At 47.2% G+C, this 23,300-nt stretch overlaps 1 protein-coding gene across 2 annotated transcripts; it reads right to left on the reverse strand.

Annotated features, from left to right (window-relative positions):
• Window positions 1-9,059: 9,059 nt before the first annotated feature.
• LRRC14 (leucine rich repeat containing 14) lies at window positions 9,060-16,181 on the reverse strand. Of its 2 annotated transcripts, none has more exons than XM_088465563.1 (4): window positions 16,053-16,181; window positions 14,760-15,123; window positions 12,347-12,979; window positions 9,060-9,918 (listed from the first exon to the last, which is right to left on the reverse strand). In XM_088465563.1, exons 2-4 carry the CDS (start codon window positions 15,086-15,088, stop codon window positions 9,354-9,356), a joined length of 1,527 nt encoding a protein of 508 aa, XP_088321689.1. In that variant the 5' UTR covers window positions 15,089-15,123; window positions 16,053-16,181; the 3' UTR covers window positions 9,060-9,353. The 2 variants fall into 2 exon arrangements, with proteins under 2 accessions (XP_088321689.1, XP_088321688.1); XM_088465562.1 differs by lacking the exon at window positions 16,053-16,181 and adding an exon at window positions 15,336-16,043.
• Window positions 16,182-23,300: the final 7,119 nt, after the last annotated feature.

Genomic DNA, 23,300 nt, shown 5'->3' on the forward strand with positions numbered 1-23,300 from the left:
GCCCAGATTCAGTGTCTGGGAGGGCTATAGTACTGTGTACGCTGTCCTTTAGCAGGCGAGAGGTACGCAGGGGGGCTGACTGCACACTGCCTGCGAGATCTGTGCTGCCACTGGATAGAAGATGGCCGCTGGAGACCTCAGAGGAGGAATGGCCGCATCAGGAAGCAGCTCAACGTCGCCAGACCTAAGCGGAAAGGCGCGCTGAGCTGAGGGGAGGAGCCGCTGAACAGAGAAGGCTGCCTCCCCTGGCTAGCAATTAACCCCAGGGACAAAGCCCCCCTGCGCTAAGGTCAGGCTTGCCTACCCTCCCGATTTGGCCGGGAGCCTCCCGATTTTTGGGTGCCGCTCCCGGCCCCCCGGAAAGGCAGGCAAGCCTCCCGGAAGCTTGAGACCCTCCCCACCTCCCCCCTGACAAAAACGGAAACCCCCGCAGCGGGGGGCCCGGTGACGCGATTCGCGCAGAATTGCGTCATCGTGGCCCCGCCCCCTGCTTCACAATGCTGAAAATAACAGCATTGTGAAGAGGGGGCGGAGTCACGATGACGCGATCGTGCGTCCCCGCCCCCGTCCCCAGTGTGCCACCAAATGGCCGCCCCCACTCCCGGCTCCGCCCCCAATGGCCGGCCCCGCCCCCTACTATTAGCCGACAATCAGCTCCCTCCCGGGAAGGCTGGAGCTGATTGTCGGCAAGTATGGCTAAGGTGACCCGACTCTGGCCGGGCACCAACTAAAACTGAGGTGGCTGGGGTGGGGTATAGAGGATGGACCCAGTGCATCCCAACTTTTATGATTGTGAGTTGGGGTCGCTATATTTGTGTCTGATCTCACGTGTGCTGCCCAAAGAAACCTTTAGATGTATGGCCATTCACTCCAGACCCGCGAGGTACGCTTGCTGCCTACACTTACCTTAGTTACCTACATGTCTCACAGTCGGTTTGTGTAAAGCGTAATTTTAATCAAACCTTAGGGGCGTCATCTTCTTTTATTTATAGCTCAGTAGGGAACGTTACTGATTCTTCTGCTTGGGACCCTATTCCCAATATTTTCATTATTTTTATGTTCTCATGTTGGTACGAGATGGATAAACAAGAACTGGAAAGAAGAATCTCTGCATCATTTGGACTTTGATAAATGAGTAATTACGTTACCATCAGATATGCTTTATTGTGATTAGACTTTTTATTCTGGTCTCCTATATTTAAATGATTTAGCGCCCTTGATCATATATCCACATATGTTTCAGTTTAATTATCTATCCTGATTGCGCAGCTACCGTATTAATTGTGCCACAATCCTCCCCTTATATTGTGGTTATTATTGGTGCAGGACTGTGTCTGTATGGATACTGAGGCCTCTGCAGTCCTCCCCTTATATTGTGGTTATTATAGGTGCAGGACTGTGTCTGTATAGATACTGAGGTCTCTGCAGTCCTCCCCTTATATTGTGGTTATTATTGGTGCAGGACTGTGTCTGTATGGATACTGAGGCCTCTGCAGTCCTCCCCTTATATTGTGGTTATTATAGGTGCAGAACTGTGTCTGTATAGATACTGAGGCCTCTGCAGTCCTCCCCTTATATTGTGGTTATTATAGGTGCAGGACTGTGTCTGTATGGATACTGAGGCTCTGCAGTCCTCCCCTTATATTGTGGTTATTATAGGTGCAGGACTGTGTCTGTATGGATACTGAGGCCTCTGCAGTCCTCCCCTTATATTGTGGTTATTATAGGTGCAGAACTGTGTCTGTATGGATACTGAGGTCTCTGCAGTCCTCCCCTTATATTGTGGTTATTATAGGTGCAGGACTGTGTCTGTATAGATACTGAGGCCTCTGCAGTCCTCCCCTTATATTGTGGTTATTATAGGTGCAGGACTGTGTCTGTATGGATACTGAGGTCTCTGCAGTCCTCCCCTTATATTGTGGTTATTATAGGTGCAGGACTGTGTCTGTATGGATACTGAGGCCTCTGCAGTCCTCCCCTTATATTGTGGTTATTATAGGTGCAGGACTGTGTCTGTATGGATACTGAGGCCTCTGCAGTCCTCCCCTTATATTGTGGTTATTATAGGTGCAGGACTGTGTCTGTATGGATACTGAGGCCTCTGCAGTCCTCCCCTTATATTGTGGTTATTATTGGTGCAGGACTGTGTCTGTATAGATACTGAGGCCTCTGCAGTCCTCCCCTTATATTGTGATTATTATAGGTGCAGGACTGTGTCTGTATAGATACTGAGGTCTCTGCAGTCCTCCCCTTATATTGTGGTTATTATAGGTGCAGGACTGTGTCTGTATAGATACTGAGGTCTCTGCAGTCCTCCCCTTATATTGTGGTTATTATTGGTGCAGGACTGTGTCTGTATGGATACTGAGGCCTCTGCAGTCCTCCCCTTATATTGTGGTTATTATAGGTGCAGGACTGTGTCTGTATAGATACTGAGGTCTCTGCAGTCCTCCCCTTATATTGTGGTTATTATAGGTGCAGGACTGTGTCTGTATGGATACTGAGGCCTCTGCAGTCCTCCCCTTATATTGTGGTTATTATAGGTGCAGGACTGTGTCTGTATAGATACTGAGGCCTCTGCAGTCCTCCCCTTATATTGTGGTTATTATAGGTGCAGGACTGTGTCTGTATAGATACTGAGGCCTCTGCAGTCCTCCCCTTATATTGTGGTTATTATAGGTGCAGGACTGTGTCTGTATAGATACTGAGGTCTCTGCAGTCCTCCCCTTATATTGTGGTTATTATAGGTGCAGGACTGTGTCTGTATAGATACTGAGGTCTCTGCAGTCCTCCCCTTATATTGTGGTTATTATAGGTGCAGGACTGTGTCTGTATAGATACTGAGGTCTCTGCAGTCCTCCCCTTATATTGTGGTTATTATAGGTGCAGGACTGTGTCTGTATGGATACTGAGGCCTCTGCAGTCCTCCCCTTATATTGTGGTTATTATAGGTGCAGGACTGTGTCTGTATAGATACTGAGGTCTCTGCAGTCCTCCCCTTATATTGTGGTTATTATAGGTGCAGGACTGTGTCTGTATGGATACTGAGGTCTCTGCAGTCCTCCCCTTATATTGTGGTTATTATTGGTGCAGTACTGTGTCTGTATGGATACTGAGGTCTCTGCAGTCCTTCTCCAGGGACTAACATGCGTCAGGCTCGTAGCTTTGCACTGTGCGAGCGATTACTCCTCTCATACAACCCAGGAATAAATTACAGCAAAACCGCCTACGTGCTACACACATATTGTTACATTGCGGTTAGCGCTTTTTTCGGTTGCTTGGCGATTGGTCCTAATGGAAACGGTTTTTATCTGCCGAATTTTATCAGAATTATAGGGGAATTCAATATGGAGCGAAAACTCAGTTTTTCCGTTAATATCGCACCTATGATGTCATTATCGCAGGTTTTAGTTTTACACCGTGTTCAATTTCAAAGACTTTTCGCAGGTTCGAAAAGTCTTTGAAAAAAAACGGTGATAAGTTTTCACCACTGAATAGGTGTAGAAAAAAAGTGCAGAATTGGGGTTTATGGGTGTAGGCTTAAAAAAAAATAGCCTGCACCCCTGGGAATGACATTTTAAAAATATGTTTCAGAAAAAAAAAAAATAGGGACACCCCAAAAAATTATTTTAAAAATTGGGGTAAAAAAAAAAAAAAGGGAAAAAATTGTTTAAAACTAGGAAAATAGATTCAGGGCTATTCTGAAAGTATGCGGCAGGTGTTTCCTAGAATAGGTTATTAGCGGCAGGTGGATTCTAGAATAGATTATTAGCGGCAGGTGTATTCTAGAATAGATTATTAGCGGCAGGTGTATTCTAGAATAGATTATTAGCGGCAGGTGTTTCCTAGAATAGGTTATTAGCGGCAGGTGTTTCCTAGAATAGATTATTAGCAGCAGGTGTATTCTAGAATAGGCTATTAGCGGCAGGTGTATTCTAGAATAGATTATTAGCGGCAGGTGTTTCCTAGAATAGGCTATTAGCGGCAGGTGTATTCTAGAATAGATTAATAGCGGCAGGTGTTTCCTAGAATAGATTATTAGTGGCAGGTGTATTCTAGAATAGATTATTAGCGGCAGGTGTATTCTAGAATAGATTATTAGCGGCAGGTGTATTCTAGAATAGATTATTAGCGGCAGGTGTATTCTAGAATAGATTATTAGCGGCAGGTGTTTCCTAGAATAGGTTATTAGCGGCAGGTGTTTCCTAGAATAGATTATTAGCGGCAGGTGTTTCCTAGAATAGATTATTAGCGGCAGGTGTATTCTAGAATAGATTATTAGCGGCAGGTGTTTCCTAGAATAGATTATTAGCAGCAGGTGTATTTTAGAATAGAATATTAGCGGCAGGTGTTTCCTAGAATAGATTATTAGCGGCAGGTGTATTCTAGAATAGATTATTAGCGGCAGGTGTATTCTAGAATAGATTATTAGCGGCAGGTGTATTCTAGAATAGATTATTAGCGGCAGGTGTATTCTAGAATAGATTATTAGCGGCAGGTGTATTCTAGAATAGATTATTAGCGGCAGGTGTATTCTAGAATAGGTTATTAGCGGCAGGTGTTTCCTAGAATAGGTTATTAGCGGCAGGTGTTTCCTAGAATAGGCTATTAGCGGCAGGTGTATTCTAGAATAGATTAATAGCGGCAGGTGTTTCCTAGAATAGATTATTAGTGGCAGGTGTATTCTAGAATAGATTATTAGCGGCAGGTGTTTCCTAGAATAGGCTATTAGCGGCAGGTGTATTCTAGAATAGATTAATAGCGGCAGGTGTTTCCTAGAATAGATTATTAGTGGCAGGTGTATTCTAGAATAGATTATTAGCGGCAGGTGTTTCCTAGAATAGATTATTAGCGGCAGGTGTATTCTAGAATAGATTATTAGCGGCAGGTGTATTCTAGAATAGATTATTAGCGGCAGGTGTTTCCTAGAATAGGTTATTAGCGGCAGGTGTTTCCTAGAATAGATTATTAGCGGCAGGTGTTTCCTAGAATAGATTATTAGCGGCAGGTGTATTCTAGAATAGATTATTAGCGGCAGGTGTTTCCTAGAATAGATTATTAGCAGCAGGTGTATTTTAGAATAGAATATTAGCGGCAGGTGTTTCCTAGAATAGATTATTAGCGGCAGGTGTATTCTAGAATAGATTATTAGCGGCAGGTGTATTCTAGAATAGATTATTAGCGGCAGGTGTATTCTAGAATAGATTATTAGCGGCAGGTGTATTCTAGAATAGATTATTAGCGGCAGGTGTATTCTAGAATAGATTATTAGCGGCAGGTGTATTCTAGAATAGATTATTAGTGGCAGGTGTTTCCTAGAATAGATTATTAGTGGCAGGTGTATTCTAGAATAGATTATTAGTGGCAGGTGTATTCTAGAATAGATTATTAGCGGCAGGTGTATTCTAGAATAGATTATTAGCGGCAGGTGTATTCTAGAATAGATTATTAGCGGCAGGTGTTTCCTAGAATAGATTATTAGCGGCAGGTGTATTCTAGAATAGATTATTAGTGGCAGGTGTATTCTAGAATAGATTATTAGTGGCAGGTGTTTCCTAGAATAGATTATTAGTGGCAGGTGTATTCTAGAATAGATTATTAGCAGCAGGTGTATTCTAGAATAGATTATTAGCGGCAGGTGTTTCCTAGAATAGGTTATTAGCGGCAGGTGTATTCTAGAATAGATTATTAGCGGCAGTTGTATTCTAGAATAGATTATTAGCGGCAGGTGTATTCTAGAATAGATTATTAGCGGCAGGTGTATTCTAGAATAGATTATTAGCGGCAGGTGTATTCTAGAATAGATTATTAGCGGCAGGTGTTTCCTAGAATAGGTTATTAGCGGCAGGTGTATTCTAGAATAGATTTATAGCGGCAGGTGTATTCTAGAATAATTATTAGCGGCAGGTGTTTTCTAGAATAGATTTATAGCGGCAGGTGTATTCTATAATAGATTATTAGCGGCAGGTGTATTCTATAATAGATTATTAGCGGCAGGTGCACAATTGCCGAATTTTAAAAAACTTACTTTAGGGACATCAAAATATACTAGTACCCATTTTCATGTACCCCAAGTTTGATGGGACCACTGAAAAAAAAAAAGAAAAAAATAATCTAAGTGATCTTCTGCATCACTTCTTCAATGTCGGGAAAAAAGCACCTGCCGCAGCTATTTAAGTCCCCGACTTTCATTTGCAGGCTAAAACGGGGGTACCCATAGTGATCCCCCATGTTTTTACAGCTTTAGGGAGGTCCTACAATTTTTTCCAGGAAAATGTCGTAGTTTATCGCAAATCCCACTTTGCCAGGTCCCGTTTTCGTTGATTTTTATATTGAATACGGGGATAAAGCGGGCGCACGCCCAATACATTATCCCAGAATAATCTCCGATGTGGAGCGAAAAGTCCAGCATGGACTTTTCGCTCCCATATTGAATACCCCTGTTAGTGTTGATTTGGAAATATTATTTTGCATATTTGACCCAAATGCTAAATATTTATATATATATATATATACACATATATATATATATCTATCATCGTCATACTTATCCATTCTCTTTCCGTGCAGAGACGTAGGGAGGACGTAACCAGCAATGTGGGACTGGGCACGAGGCCTGCGTTATCTTGTTTCTCTGTCTGTATAGATGACGTCTTAATCATTATAACAGTAATAAGCAATCACGCACAAGACACTGATCACAGCAGCAACAATCTACATTTCCTTTTTGTTTCCTATGAAGATTCTTGTGAAAGGATCAGTGACGGTCAGGTTCTTACAGTAGGTATATGAAGAAATCCCAGGTGCAGATTCCCAGACTGCGCCACTCACGGAGGAACAAGACACGCCATCACTGCGGTCACCAGTTTTTAGATGAAAGCGGCAATCCTTATAGCGCCTCCGGTCATCTGCTTGTAAACCACTGGATTCAACAATTAACATTTTTCAAATGGCAACAAGGCGCCTGAGCTGTAGTGTGTACGTATGAAGGAAATCACTATTTGGAGTTGGCTTCATGTTTTATAAAATAAACAAGAGCCGATTTGTGCCTGATCCCTGTGTACTCAGAGCCCAGCCCCTCCTATACGTATAATATCACAGCACAACCAGACTCACTGTAAGGCTGGGTACACACGTAAAGATTATCTGTCCAACCAGCCAACTAGGTGATTGGTTGGAATGAGAATCTGGTAATGTATGGGAGTAACTGATGATCAGCAATTTGCTCCTAAACACCGGAAAATGGACAAAAACTGTTGTTTGAACAAATTGTTTAGATCAAACATTTAACAAACTTGTCTGACGTCATTTTCATCTGTTTTCTGGCATTTAGGAGCAAATTGCTGATCATCAGTTACTCCCATACATTACCAGATTCTCATTCCAACCAATCACCTAGTTGGATAGATCATCTTTACGTGTGTACCCAGCCTAAAGCTGGCCACACATTAGACCAACTTACATCCAACTAGGTGATTGGTTGGAATGAGAACCTGGTAACGTATGGGAGTAACTAATGATCAGCAATTTGCTCCTAAACGCCAGAAAACAGATGAAAATTGCGTCAGACAAGTTTGTTAAATGTTTGATCTAAACAATTTGTTCAAACAACAGTTTTTGTCCATTTTCCGGCATTTGGGAGGAAATTGCTGATTGTCAGTTACCCCCATACATTACCAGATTCTCATTCCAACCAATCATCTAGTTGGATGAAAGTTGGTCTAGTGTGTGGCCAGCCTAAGATAGGGCTCAGGGGTGCACAGCTGCTTATTGGGAGGTGCTTACTCTCAGTAACCTGTAACCACGGAGACATTTCATCGAGGGGCATCTACCAGTCTGGAAGTGGCGACTGCGTATACCTGAGGCCCAGGTAACCTGCGCAGGTCCTGATCTCCCCCCACACCTGAGGACAAAATGTGACCAGCAAAATACGCCAATTGTTCTATTACACAAAGTCCATGTATACAATAAAATAAGCCCCAATATCCTGTTAGTTGCAGGAGTTGAACTATAGTTAAAAATACAGAAGTACAAATATGCAGGGGAGGGTGAGGGGAGGAATTGGGGGGGGGGTGTTATAATGCGACTGTGAAATCACCATTGCAGCGCTGCCTATTGTTATATATACTGCACATGGAATTACGGAACCACAAAACGCAGGTGAATACAGGACAGGAGACTGTAAAGTCGCACACGTGTTACGGTTAGTGCGTGACCCTCACCAGACCGATGAGACATTACTGATTATTCTGTAATTCCTCTACAGGTTCTGTCCTCATAAACCTATCACTTTTGTGCTATATGGCACCTGGTGCAATTCCCATATTGCGCATATTTTCCTTAATCTTGAATCTTAGTCTGCATATGGGGTACTAGGTACTTCGCTTCAGATATAACATAGCGATGCGCGGTGCAGTTCACTCCATCAGACCTGTCTTTTGCCCGTACAACATGAATGTGTACTTATTTAGTGTTCATTCTAGCACCCTGCACCTGTCACAACCCGTGCAGTTCCTCTTTCTTGCCTGGGGTGTCGCGCTCTGCTCTGGTGCTTCTAGCACACTCAGCTGGTGCTTCTAGCACACAGACCAGCGTGTGTTAGAAGCACCAGAGCGACACCCCAGGCAAGAAAGAGGAACTGCACGGGGTGTGACAGGTGCAGGGTGCTAGAATGAACACTAGCATTCAGTCATCATCCAATAGTCATCTCTCAATCCCCCTGCGCACTAAGGTATGTTATCCCCCTGCGCACTAAGGTATGTTATCCCCCTGCGCACTAAGGTATGTTATCCCCCTGCGCACTAAGGTATGTTATCCCCCTGCGCACTAAGGTATGTTATCTCCCTGCGCAGTAAGGTATGTTATCTCCCTGCGCAGTAAGGTATGTTATCTCCCTGCGCAGTAAGGTATGTTATCCCTGCCAACATAGTCGTCAGATGCAGCCGTGTGCCTACAGTACATGAGAATGCTACACACAGAACCCCTACATGGGGGGGTGTAGACATACAGTAACATGAAATAACAGAATGACATGTAAGGAACAGGAGCCTGGTAGAACGTATTTTTGAAATCTGGCTAATGCTGAGAATAGCCATCTTTAGTCAACTGGTAGAACGTTAAATAAACACATTTAAGACAACACATCGATTGGTTATTATACGTAAACGTGGAGTAGGCAGCTGGTCTGACACCAGCTCAGTTCTTTACAACATACATATTGGCACTAGCACTAGATAAGGCCGCGGTTCCGTCCTGACTTAGGACCTTGTGCACGACTACCTTGAATACGTTTTGGGTGATGGTAGCGAGACGCGCTTTGTTGGGGAGAATGAGCCAGTCCATCGTTAGCACTGCTATAAATTCAAGTAATCCAGAGCGCGGTGCATGCACATGTCTGTCGTCCATACAATGTCTGTCCTCTGAGCGCTCGCCAGCAGTTCTTGCAGTTCTGCCCCAACCCGGACAAGTTTTTCCTGGTCAAACAAGCTGTCCAATAGCGAGGTAGAAGAGACCGGCCAGGGCAAGGTGCAACAGTCCAGTGGAAACGGGTAGACCACCAGTTGTAGCTCTGGCATGTGCACACAGTTCTGCAGAAGAGTCTTCAGACCCTGAGAAGATATGGGATTACAGAAGAGTCCGAGGTATCGGAGACGGGAGCAGCGGCAGAGTGTGGGCAGGAACATGGAGAGCGTGGCGTCAGTCAGCTTGCACTCCATAATGTCCAGGTGGAGGAGAGAGGCAGAGACTGTACTGAGGAGCTGCTGGAAGGGCTGTAGAAGAAGATCCGAGAGGTTGTTCCCGCTGAAATCCAATTTCTTGAGGAAAGAGACGTGGATACTCTGGGAGAGATAGTACAGGTCTACAGGGAGAAGATAACAGAAGGCCAGTTCCAAGCTCTCCAGTGGCGTCTGCAGACCTCTGCAAGGAAAACAGACGGCATTTACCATGTGTCAGAGTAAGGCTGCTATACTGCAAGACAGCGCAGCCCCAGCACCCCCCCTGGCAGGCACTACCCAGCAGGTCTGACCTCCCCATATACTGCATGGCAGCGCAGCCCCAGCACCCCCCCTGGCAGGCGCTACCCAGCAGGTCTGACCTCCCCATATACTGCGAGGCATCGCTGCTCCAGCACCCCCCCTGGCAGGCGCTACCCAGCAGGTCTGACCTCCCCATATACTGCGAGATAGCGCAGCCCCAGCACCCCCCCTGGCAGGCGCTACCCAGCAGGTCTGACCTCCCATATACTGCATGGCAGCGCTGCCCCAGCACCCCCCCTGGCAGGCGCTACCCAGCAGGTCTGACCTCCCCATATACTGCAAGGCAGCGCTGCCCCAGCACCTCCCCTGGCAGGCGCTACCCAGCAGGTCTGACCTCCCCATATACTGCAAGGCAGCGCTGCCCCAGCACCTCCCCTGGCAGGCGCTACCCAGCAGGTCTGACCTCCCCATATACTGCAAGACAGCGCTCCTCCAGCACCTCCCCTGGCAGGCACTACCCAGCAGGTCTGACCTCACCATATACTGCAAGGCAGCGCTACCCAGAACCCCCCCTGGCAGGCACTACCCAGCAGGTCTGACCTCCCCATATTCTGCAAGGCAGCGTTACCCCAGCAACCCCCCTGGCAGGCACTACCCAGCAGGTCTGACCTCCCCATATACTGCAAGACAGCACTACCCCAGCACCCCCCCCTGGCAGGCACTACCCAGCAGGTCTGACCTCCCCATATACTGCAGGACTACACAAATACCACACCCTCATCATTCACCTCTCCACATAATAACCCAGACCACTTCCAGGGTTGGAAAAGAACTTTCACAAAAAAAAAAAAAATAGTTTAAACCAGTTTTTTTTTTTTTTGCATTAATGTTTTAAAAAAAATAAAAAAAAAATGAATCCTGCTTATTATATTAATACTGTGCAACATTGCTATGTATCAACCATGATTTAATGCTTTCTGACATTAACAATACAAAGTTATTAGGAATTTTTTTTTATCTCATAAAAGGGGAGATGTACTAAAGCCTTGGAGAGTAAAAGTGGGCAGAGAAAGTACCAGCCAATCAGCTCCTCACAGCCATGTTAAAGGGTGTGTTTGAAAAATGAGTTAGGAGCTGATTGGTTGGTACTTTATTACTCTTTAAGGCTTAGTACACTGCCCCAAAACAGAGCCAGACTGTTCTTCTTTCCACTCATCTCAGTAGGACTTTAGGTTTTGAATTGAAATAAACATGAAGGAGCTGAAACCATGACGTGTCTCTGTGTGGTGCCTCTTTAATGTTTTGGAGTTGTTTATCCTTTAAGATTGAGAATGTTGTGGTTTTCTCCTGTCCTATAGGATTGTTAGAGGAGGAGTTTGTGTACCTCACTGATGTGGTTCACCCGCCCTATTTCTCTGTTGTGTATGAATTTACTGTATTGGTTCAACTCACTCAAATGAAGACCACAAACAACAACAACAATGTGGAATAGTACCAGGGGGATTCACTTAGAATAGGCTTTTCTTTTTTTTTTTTTTTTAAGAAGTCACAGCGCCAGGCCTGTAGCCACCGTTTAATAAAAAAAAAAAGTTTGTTATTTTTTAAACATTTGGTTTAAACCAATGTGATTTACACCAGCCAATCCTGCTCCACTTGCCTCATTATAATTAACGCTCCCATCCACAGTCACCATCAACTTCATCATGCTCATTAACCAATCACCAGTCATTAAATAACACTTCCCCTCCAAGAACAATCATTACTAACCCTAACTCATCAAAGCTCCCGTCCTATCATTAACCCCAATCCCTTACTATGAACCCCTCAGTCAGCAATCCCTACCCCTCACACATTTACTCCGAAGAGCACCCTGGAGTAAGCTCTATGTGATCAGTTATCCTCAGAATACCGGCGATGGCAGCTAGAGAAGAGAGCTCAGGTGGAATTCGTTACCCAAAATAAAATAAAAAAAGGAGCGTTTCCAATTAGCGGCGAACAACAGATTGTTTTTCGCCGATTATCCCCGTTTTTTCACCCTATCCTATTATTTTGGGTGAAATAATAGGATATTTCTGGCGAGAACACAGGATCCATGATAAATTCACGGACCGATGTGTTATCGCCTTTGCGGGGGGCGAAAAAACTTCACTTTGTGGATTTTTTTCAGGACACATCAGGTCTTGAAAAAAAAAAACCCACGATAAATACCGGCGCCAGGCGCCACTTCAGGGCTAATTGGATAGCCCCGGGGGATCCATTAGAGAACAATGTTCGGGGCTAATTGGATACCGCCCAAAGTTTTACATTTTGCACCCTCCAAAATACCAGATGCCACCCAGACCGGCGCATCCAGTAAAGAGACCACTTACCCGAGTAGCTGCCGTAGGCGGCCGGAAAGCCGTGAAGAGCCGAGATTCAGCTCCTTCAGGGAGGACAGCTGGGAGATCTGAGAGGCGAAGTTCTGCATCGCTTCCTCCATGGCGGGCGAGAGGCGCCTGACGTCTATGTTGCTGTACGGTAACTTAAGGCTCTGCAGGCTGGTGAACTTGGTCATGTACAGGAGCAGAACATTCAGGCCAGTGAGACCCAAATTATTAAACCTCAGGTCTATCTGCCGGACCCCAGCGGGGTTCAAGAGTTCCAGTAACCCCACAGTGCTGCGAAGAGACAGCTCCTCAGCCCGGAGATCCCGGCACTGCAGGCGTAAGGGGCTGTGCGAGCTTACCAGCAGCGCCTCCCGCAGAACACCGTAGGACGTGCTGTTGACAAAGAGATCCACTCGCACCTGGACGTAGACCGAGTCGGGAGCCGGCTGCGGTGCGTCACCGTGTCCCCTCCTGCGCTTTGACACTTGAGACGTTTCATCGCAGCGGCGTTTGGAGCTGTCAATGCAGGCCTTGGCCAACGTCACTGTGCGTGACCACAAGCTCATCGTGTCCGGTCCTTGTTCGAGACCGTCGTCGTGCGTCCCCGTCATGTCCAGGAGCCGCAGTCTCCGCTTCCTGTGGGTAAAACATTAGGGACAGGAGGTTCTGATATTGTGAAACGATAAAGACGATATATGAAAAGCACACGTCACCTTCATCAGCAGCGCTGTGTAAAAGCGTCCTGGTATGTACTATGCATCGCTCAGCGGAAAGGTCAGGAAATAATAAAGCTGAAACCCCCACATATTACAGGATGGAAAAACGGGTCCAGAAATAATGGTTCAACCATCGATTAATTACATTAATAATACTTCAGGGACTTTCACGCAGGACCTGCTGCAAATACTATGGGTCAGATTCAATTAGCTGCGGTAATTACCGGGGCATAAAGCACTTGTCACGCAGCAATTTTGATTATCGCGTATATGCGCGCTCCTGCTTAACGAGCAAGCAGGAGAGGAGGCTTATTGCAGTTGTGCGGTAATTCTAGCTGGTAATAACCACGTTAAGGGTGCGGAACAATGTGGAAATGAGCTTATATCCAAAAAAGTGCAAATAAATATGGAATAAACAGCACAGAAGTCTATTAGGGACAAAAGTGTTTGGGGCTCTTATAATGTGTGAAATGGATGATTTTTGCATTTTTTAATAATAGCGTTTTTCAGCAAATAAATGTTCTAGATTCATTAGTATGTGATGCATTAACATTCCTGTCCCATCCATACGGCACCCCCATATACCTGTCCCATCCATACAGCACCCCCATATACCTGTCCCATCCATACAGCACCCCCATATACCTGTCCCATCCATACAGCGCCCCCATATACCTGTCCCATCCACACAGCGCCCCCATATACCTGTCCCATCCACACAGCGCCCCCATATACCTGTCCCATCCACACAGCACCCCCATATACCTGTCCCATCCATACGACACCCCCATATACCTGTCCCATCCATACGACACCCCCATATACCTGTCCCATCCATACAGCACCCCCATATACCTGTCCCATCCATACAGCACCCCCATATACCTGTCCCATCCATACAGCGCCCCCATATACCTGTCCCATCCATACAGCGCCCCCATATACCTGTCCCATCCACACAGCGCCCCCATATACCTGTCCCATCCACACAGCACCCCCATATACCTGTCCCATCCATACAGCACCCCCATATACCTGTCCCATCCATACAGCACCCCCATATACCTGTCCCATCCATACAGCACCCCCATATACCTGTCCCATCCATACAGCGCCCCCATATACCTGTCCCATCAATACAGCGCCCCATATACCTGCGCCCCCATATACCTGTCCCTTCCACACAGCACCCCCATATACCTGTCCTATCCACACGGCGCCCCCATATACCTGTCCCATCCATACAGCGCCCCCCCATATACCCGTCCCATCCATACAGTACCCCCCATATACCTGTCCCATCCATACAGTACCCCCCCATATACCCGTCCCATCCATACAGCCTCCCCATATACTTGTCCAAGATCTTTTAACCCATTATTTTGAATTTGAGAGCATCACCCCAAAAATGATGTAAATAATGGCAATATAAGCCCAGTCGTGTTAAGTTGATTGTACCCACGTTAACCCATGTAAACGCCTTATCACATCTAACTAGATTCTCCTGTGACACTTTGCGTATACTTGGAAAAAAGGCTCCACCTCTTTAGGTCACATGATTTAAACCAAGTTACGCAAGATCCAGCACATGGTCCCCCCGCCATCATGTGATAGATAACAAACACCACTCCATTTGTAAATAAGCTCATATCGCCATCCAGTCACACTTCATGGATGCCTGCGCTAATAAGGATTATTACCCAACAGGGCTCCGCCCCTTTTCCCTGGTCAGCGCCTCAGTCAGGCAGCCCATGACGCCCAGTATCACAGCCTGCACACACAGCTTGCTGGGACTCTCCCGTAGCTGGCCGGAGAGGCCGTCCCTGTCCCCATGCAGCAGTCTCTGGAAGTTCAGCACAGAAAAAGGCCATCGCTGAACCAGGTCCTGGAGCACCAGGGTCTTCTTGCCCAGGAAAGCAGCCTTGAACAGCACCGGGTACAGCTCTTCAGGGATGAAGTCCAGAGCCCTCCGGACGGAGGTGTGATCAGACACCACCTTCTGGGCGCAGATGAATACCAGGCTGAGCATGGTGCAGTCAGTCACCCGTGCCTCCAGGTCATCACCTGAGAACAGACAAGATACAATAACACTGACACCGGCTGCACCCAGACTGACCACAACAACTGGTACGAGCACCAGAACCCGAGTGCGACCCAGCCACCAACATTGGAAGAGACGCAGCCAGTTACTGACCACACACGGGTGAAGGCGCTGATCTGTCAAACACATTTACCAGCATCATGCCAGGAAATTGCCCAATCTATTAGAGGCTTACCAGGCATGGAGGCCATGTTACTGACATACGGCTATATCGGGCCAGTGCGAGTACATCCCGCTGTGTCCGTGTGAATTATATCTACACATCGCACAATATGGTCTATATTTATATAGTAATGCCAAATAAAATCAGGATGACGGCTGGAAAGTACAATCAGTAATGTAGGAAGCGGAGACCACAGAGGTATATAGATATAATTATACACTAAAGAGGGAAGATGTGGGCGAAGACCAAGGAGGGAATGGGCACCCTCACAGCAGACAGGTGGCAGGGTCCCGGGCAGAGACCAAGGAGGGAATGGGCATCCTCACAGCAGACAGGTGGCAGGGTCCCACAGAGTAATGGTGCTGGGGTTTCCCCAAAAGGAGAACAGGAGTAAAGCGGGGGTCCCACATAATGGGATAAGGGGGGGTGGAGGGATATGACAGTATAGGAATGATAGGATGACACAGAGGCACAGGCAGGTGGGACATAAGGGGAGGCACAGGCAGGTGGGGCACAAGGGGAGGCACAGGCAGGTGGGGCACAAGGGGAGGCACAGGCAGGTGGGGCACAGAGATGGACACAGGGAGGCAGATGGGGCACTGGGGGAGGCACAAAGAGATGGACGCAGGGATGGAACAGTGTGGAGGCACTGGCTGAGATGGACACGGGGAGGCACAGCTAGGTGTCCCGGGGTTCCCGCCGGTAACGGGAGGCGGCGGCTGCACTTACTCCGGGGGGCGCTGTGCGATCACATCTCCTCCTTGTTATTGTGCCTCCGCGCCGCATACTACAGCGACCGGACACGGATGGACGCACAGCCCCAAACGAGCCCGCTGATTGGTGCAGCCTTAGTGACGTCACAGTGTCCGGCTCCGAGGCGCCATATTTGTTGTGGCAGAGCTGAGTTCCCCATGTAAGGAATGGCCCTCGGTTGTGTTACCATCGATGGTTACTATAGATTGCAATATACCAAGTAGCCATCGATGGCTACAAACTATGCCATGGATGACCATCGATGGTATCACCAACCGATGGTCATCCCTATTTTTTTTATTTTTTATTACTGGCACGTGGGCCAATCAGAACGTGGGGGCGGGGCTTCGCGGGAGCCAGGGGCGGGGCTATGCTTTAAGTCCTGACACCTTGAACAACAAAAAAAAAAAATACATTCGGTTTTGCTCTGATATTGATGGGGGAGAACTATCTGGTTCTCCCTCATCGATGTCAAAAGCATTCAACATCGGCCATAAACCATCAATTATTCAGAATCATCGATAGTCGATGGCCATCCCTACCCAATGCCCCAAAATGGTCGAGACACTGTTTTTACCGATTTGGGCGTCAGACTGGGTGAAGAGCATACGGTTATACCTATCTCATATTTGTTAAAAACTAAGGCCCTCATTCAGAGCCGTACGCTCTGAATGAGGGCCGCCCTCCATAAAAATGGAGCGTCCTCCTGGACGCTCGTATAGCTGTGGGTCACCACCCACAGCCTATACGAGCGTGCAGTTTGATGGCCGCGATGGTCGTGACCATCGTGACCATCGAAACTGCGAGCCGGAGCCTGCGGTTGAGGTTTTCAACCGCAAGCTCCGGAGTGATTTTGGCTCTATCAGAGCCAAAATCACTCCCACTGACATCACTAGTGATGTCAGTGGGCTGGCTTCTGACGGGAGGCGTTCCCGTGGGAACGCCCCCGTCAGGGAGGCACGCCCACCAAAGGGGGCGTGCTGTCAATCAACATCGACAGCACGCCCCCTTTGATCAGACACAACGAGCGAAGGACTTTCCTTCGCTCGTCGCGTCTGGCGCATGCGCACGACGGAGCTCCCTCCGTCGTGCGCATGCTCAGTGCAGAACATCGACCCACTTGCGAGCGGACAGCCGCTCGCGAGTGGGTCTGAATCAAGGCCTAAGTTTTGTAGAAGAGTTGCTATAAATAAACTGTTGACAGTAATAGGGGCCCTCGGTGCACACTAGGGGCGGCCATTCACCTACATGACCCGTTCCATTAGGTACAAAACACTCTGCTCCTGGACTTCCCTCCTAATGTATGACTGCAGACACCTGTGGTGAACTAGTAATTGATGAGACAGGTGTATATGCACAGGTGTCTGCAGTCATACATTAGGAGGGAAGTCCAGGAGCAGAGTGTTTTGTACCTAATGGAAGGGATCATGTTGGAGGGTCGGCATTCACCATTGAGGGGTAGCAGCCATGGATGATTCACCCTCAGTGGTCGGTGGTTTTACCATCAATGGCGGAGACGCAGCGTTAGTTTTATGTTTCTAGCCAGCTCAGGGGACACAAAGAAAGGAACAAATAATACACCTGAAATGAGATACAACATGAGACACTGGGGTAGATGTATGATAGCGGCACATAACGCTTCCTGCTTCGCCTCTTAACCCACTACAGGTGGCCTTACTATAAGGGCACTACAGGGGCATTACTATAAGGGCACTACAGGGGCATTACTATAAGGGCACTACAGGGGCCTTACTATAAGGGCACTACAGGGGCATTACTATAAGGGCACTACAGGGGCATTACTATAAGGGCACTACAGGGGGCCTTACTATAAGGGCACTACAGGGGCATTACTATAAGGGCACTACAGGGGGCATTACTATAAGGGCACTACAGGGGACATTACTATAAGGGCACTACAGGGGACATTACTATAAGGGCACTACAGGGGGCCTTACTATAAGGGCACTACAGGGGGCCTTACTATAAGGGCACTACAGGGGGCCTTACTATAAGGGCACTACAGGGGCATTACTATAAGGGCACTACAGGGGCATTACTATAAGGGCACTACAGGGGACCTTACTATAAGGGCACTACAGGGGCCTTACTATAAGGGCACCACAGGGGCATTACTATAAGGGCACTACAGGGGCATTACTATAAGGGCACTACAGGGGGCCTTACTATAAGGGCACTACAGGGGGCATTACTATAAGGGCACTACAGGGGACATTACTATAAGGGCACTACAGGGGGCCTTACTATAAGGGCACTACAGGGGGCCTTACTATAAGGGCACTACAGGGGGCCTTACTATAAGGGCACTACAGGGGCATTACTATAAGGGCACTACAGGGGCATTACTATAAGGGCACTACAGGGGACCTTACTATAAGGGCACTACAGGGGCCTTACTATAAGGGCACTACAGGGGCATTACTATAAGGGCACTACAGGGGCATTACTATAAGGGCACTACAGGGGGCCTTACTATAAGGGCACTACAGGGGCATTACTATAAGGGCACTACAGGGGCATTACTATAAGGGCACTACAGGGGACATTACTATAAGGGCACTACAGGGGGCGTTACTATAAGGGCACTACAGGGGCATTACTATAAGGGCACTACAGGGGACATTACTATAAGGGCACTACAGGGGGCCTTACTATAAGGGCACTACAGGGGCATTACTATAAGGGCACTACAGGGGCATTACTATAAGGGCACTACAGGGGACCTTACTATAAGGGCACTACAGGGGGCCTTACTATAAGGGCACTACAGGGGCATTACTATAAGGGCACTACAGGGGGCCTTACTATAAGGGAACTACAGGGGCATTACTATAAGGGCACTACAGGGGGCCTTACTATAAGGGCACTACAGGGGCATTACTATAAGGGCACTACAGGGGACATTACTATCAGGGTACTCTACGGGGGCATTACTATAATGGCACTACAGGGGGCATTACTATAAGGTGACTCCAGGGGACTTTACTATAAGGGGAAAAAAAAGGAGCATTACTATAAGGGCACTACCAGGGGCATTACTATAAGGGTACTCTACGGGGGCATTACTATAAGGGCACTACAGGGGAATTACTATAAGGGCAATACAGGGGCATTATTAATAGGGTATTACCGTATGGGCGCTACAGGGGCATTACCATATGGGCGCTGCAGGGGCATTACTATGGGGTAATTTCCATATGGGGACTACTACAGGGGCATTACTATGGGGACATTACTACTTTTAGAGTGCCACTCATCCACTTGCTATATATATATATATAAAGGTACAAGGTGTTAGGTCACAAAATGTGTCAAAACACACAGCGTCACTCCAGGATTTATCAATAGCAGATTTAATGTGGTTTCAACGTTTCAAGGCCCCCTGGCCCGTCGTCAGGAATACAGTACACAAACAAACAAAGACATACACTTACCTATATACCCCACCGAGTGCACAGAGAGAATGAAGGAGCCGCTGACCCGCGATCACGTGACCAGAGGGCGCGAGTCGCCTTCCATGTGACGTCACCTCCGGAGGTTGCCCAGACAACCTAACACGCTACCGCAGTCATTGGCTTTGTCCACGGTGACAAAGTAAAAAATACATCATATGATAGATAATTGTATTGTATTTTTTACTTTGTCACCGTGGACATTATCCTTGGTCACAGTTTTTTTCACTATGTGTTTCTCTTACTGTTTCTTCTCTTCTCAGCTAATGACTGCGGTAGCGTGTTAGGTTGTCTGGGCAACCTCCGGAGGTGACGTCACATGGAAGGCGACTCGCGCCCTCTGGTCACGTGATCGCGGGTCAGCGGCTCCTTCATTCTCTCTGTGCACTCGGTGGGGTATATAGGTAAGTGTATGTCTTTGTTTGTTTGTGTACTGTATTCCTGACGACGGGCCAGGGGGCCTTGAAACGTTGAAACCACATTAAATCTGCTATTGATAAATCCTGGAGTGACGCTGTGTGTTTTGACACATTTTGTGACCTAACACCTTGTACCTTTATATACCATTGCTTCATGCAAGCACCCAGGTCACATTGCCATATGGAGGACTAGTGAGTGCCGAGCCACATTGGACTATATATATATATATATATATATATATATACACATTTGTGTTTACTTGTATGTGTGTGTGTGTATATATATATATATATATATATATATATATATATTGTGACACAGTTAGGTTAGGGGGTCCCTCTCCTGGGTAGAGGACTCCTTCCTTACACACACACAGCAGCAGGGAAGCAGCACACCAGTCTGGATGCAAGTACAAGCTGGTCGGCGCCAGTCTTTATTGTAATGACAGAAATATAAAGAAAACATAAATATAAATCCTAGCCCTGTCGGGGCACTAACTTCACAGGTAGTTCCCTCACTACCAGAACCTGGCAGGGCCTAATGCCCTCGCCAGCAACAAAGCACAGCACAGTACTCACAAATAGGTTTTTCAAGTGTCTCTGAGCAAACTCCCTGCCTGCTCTCCCAGGGGAGACAATCAGCCCTCAACACACTAGGCTTATATTGGCCACTCTCAGGTGGAAACCTTAACAAGCCTGTTACCAGGCTGCAAGATCCAAAACCTGGAGTGGCCGTGGGAGGAGCCCTCCCTCTCCTCTCACCCACAACCCCCAGGTCCCAAACCGGCTTTTCAAAAAGCCGAAACTCAAGCCTGCTACACTGCAGACTTTCTCCTGGGGGTTTAAAACACAAAAGACAGGAATCTGGGACAAATGTACATGCCACAGACCACTTTACCAGTGATCCTATCACATATCCCCCCCTTTTGTTTCGACCTGTGGGGCGGAACAACTGAAGCCCCCAAACAATGAACGCGTGACAACGCGTCAGCATTGGCCAGCTGGCTTCCTGGCCTGTGTTCCACTGAAAATTTAAAAGTTTGTAACGCCAAGAACCATCTTGTAATTCTCGCATTACTGTCCTTATTTTCAGACATCCACTTCAGAGGGGCATGGTCAGTGATCAATTTGAACTTTCTTCCGACCAAGTAGTACCTGAGAGCCTCTAACGCCCACTTTATGGCCAACGCCTCCTTCTCCACTGTGGCATAGTTTCTCTCATGTACATTCAACTTTCTGCTAAGATAGAAAATAGGGTGTTCCTCACCCTCCTTGTTCTGGGACAGGACCGCTCCTATACCTACTTCTGATGCATCGGTTTGTACTATGAATTCCCTTTCAAAATTAGGAGTCATCAGGACTGGTTGGGAACACAACGCTACTTTCAACTCCTGAAAAGCTTTCTCTGCCTCAGGACTCCATTCTACCATGACTTTTTGTTTGCCTTTGGTCAGGTCAGTCAGTGGGACTGCCATGGTGGCAAAGTTGGGTATAAACCTCCTGTAGTACCCCGTAATTCCCAAGAAGGCTCTCACCTGCTTCTTATTCAGAGGCCGTGGCCAGTTTTGAATGGCATCAACTTTATTGAGCTGAGGCTTTATCAGGCCTCTGGCCAATGGTGTATCCCAGATATTTTACTTCCTCCATGCCTAGACAACACTTTTTTGGGTTGGCTGTCAAACCTGCCTTATAGATGGAGACACCGCTTGTACCCTGGGTAAGTGAAACTGCCAATCAGGACTATGAACGACCACGTCATCCAGATAAGCAGCCGCATACCGTCTATGGGGCCTTAGAATCCTGTCCATCATTCTTTGGAAGGTAGCAGGTGCCCCATGTAGCCCGAAGGGCAACATCTTGTACTGAAACAAGCCCTCTGGCGCTGAAAAAGCTGTCTTTTGTTTGGCGCTCTCGGTTAACGGTACTTGCCAATACCCTTTGGTTAGGTCAAGAGTGGTTAAATACCTTGCCGTCCCTAGTCTCTCAGTCAGTTCATCCACTCTTGGCATCGGGTAGGCATCGAATTTTGAAACACTGTTCAACTTTCGGAAGTCATTGCAGAAACGCACACTCCCGTCGGGCTTTGGAATCAACACAATGGGACTTGACCATTCACTATGTGATTCTTCAATAACCCCTAACTATAGCATATTTTTAATTTCTTTCAACACCGATTCTCTTTGTGCTTCTGGTAACCTATAGGGCTTTAGATTAACTTTAACCCCTGGGTCAGTGATGATGTCATGTTTAATGACCGAGGTTTTCCCAGGTACGTCAGAGAACAGCACCCTATTTCTAATCAGAAACTCCTTGACCTCTTGTTGTTGAATTGCCGACAGGGTTTTTGCCACTGTCACTTCGGGAACTAAGGGCCCTGGACTTACTGGAGGGTCTCGGACGGCCGACAGTACCGTTCTATCTTTCCAGGGCTTTAACAGATTTATATGGTATATCTGTTCCGGCTTTCTTTTCCCCGGCTGGTAAACTTTGTAATTGACCTGTCCCACTCTTTCTAAGATTTCAAAGGGCCCTTGCCATTTAGCCAAAAGTTTATTTTCCACAGTGGGAACCAATACTAACACTCTGTCCCCAGGAGCAAAGCTGCGTAACCGAGCATTGCGGTTGTATACCCTCTGCTGTGCCTGTTGAGCTTGTTCCAGGTGCTCTCTCACTATCGGCACTACCGCAGCAATTCTCTCCTGCATTTGAGAAACATACTCAATCACCGTTTTGTAAGGACTAGACTGCCCCTCCCATGTCTCTTTGGCAATGTCTAGTAACCCCCTTGGGTATCTCCCATACAACAAGTCGAAGGGTGAAAACCCGGTGGAGGACTGGGGAACTTCTCTTATGGCCAACAATAAATACGGCAATAAGTAGTCCCAATCCCTACCATCCTTGTCGACCACTTTCCTAAGCATGTGTTTTAACGTCTTGTTAAACCTCTCGACCAGCCCATCGGTTTGGGGGTGATAAACCGAAGTTCTTAACTGTTCGATTTTGAACAGGCGGCATAACTCTTTCATGACTTTGGACATAAACGGTGTACCCTGGTCAGTTAGTATCTCCTTAGGTATACCCAGCCTGCTAAAGACATGAACTAGCTCTCTGGCAATGGTCTTGGTTGACGTATTGCGCAACGGGATCGCTTCCGGGTACCTGGTAGCGTAATCCATTATGACCAGAATATACTGGTGTCCCCTGGCAGACTTCATTAAGGGTCCAACCAAATCCATCGCTATTCTTTCAAAAGGCACCTCTATGATAGGCAAAGGAACTAGTGGACCCTTAAAATGTGGCCTGGGAGCATGATACTGACACTCAGGGCAGGA

Source organism: Taudactylus pleione, unplaced genomic scaffold (genome assembly GCF_031769625.1).
Source record: "Taudactylus pleione unplaced genomic scaffold, aTauple2 ptg001994l, whole genome shotgun sequence".
Lineage (NCBI taxonomy): Eukaryota > Metazoa > Chordata > Amphibia > Anura > Myobatrachidae > Taudactylus > Taudactylus pleione.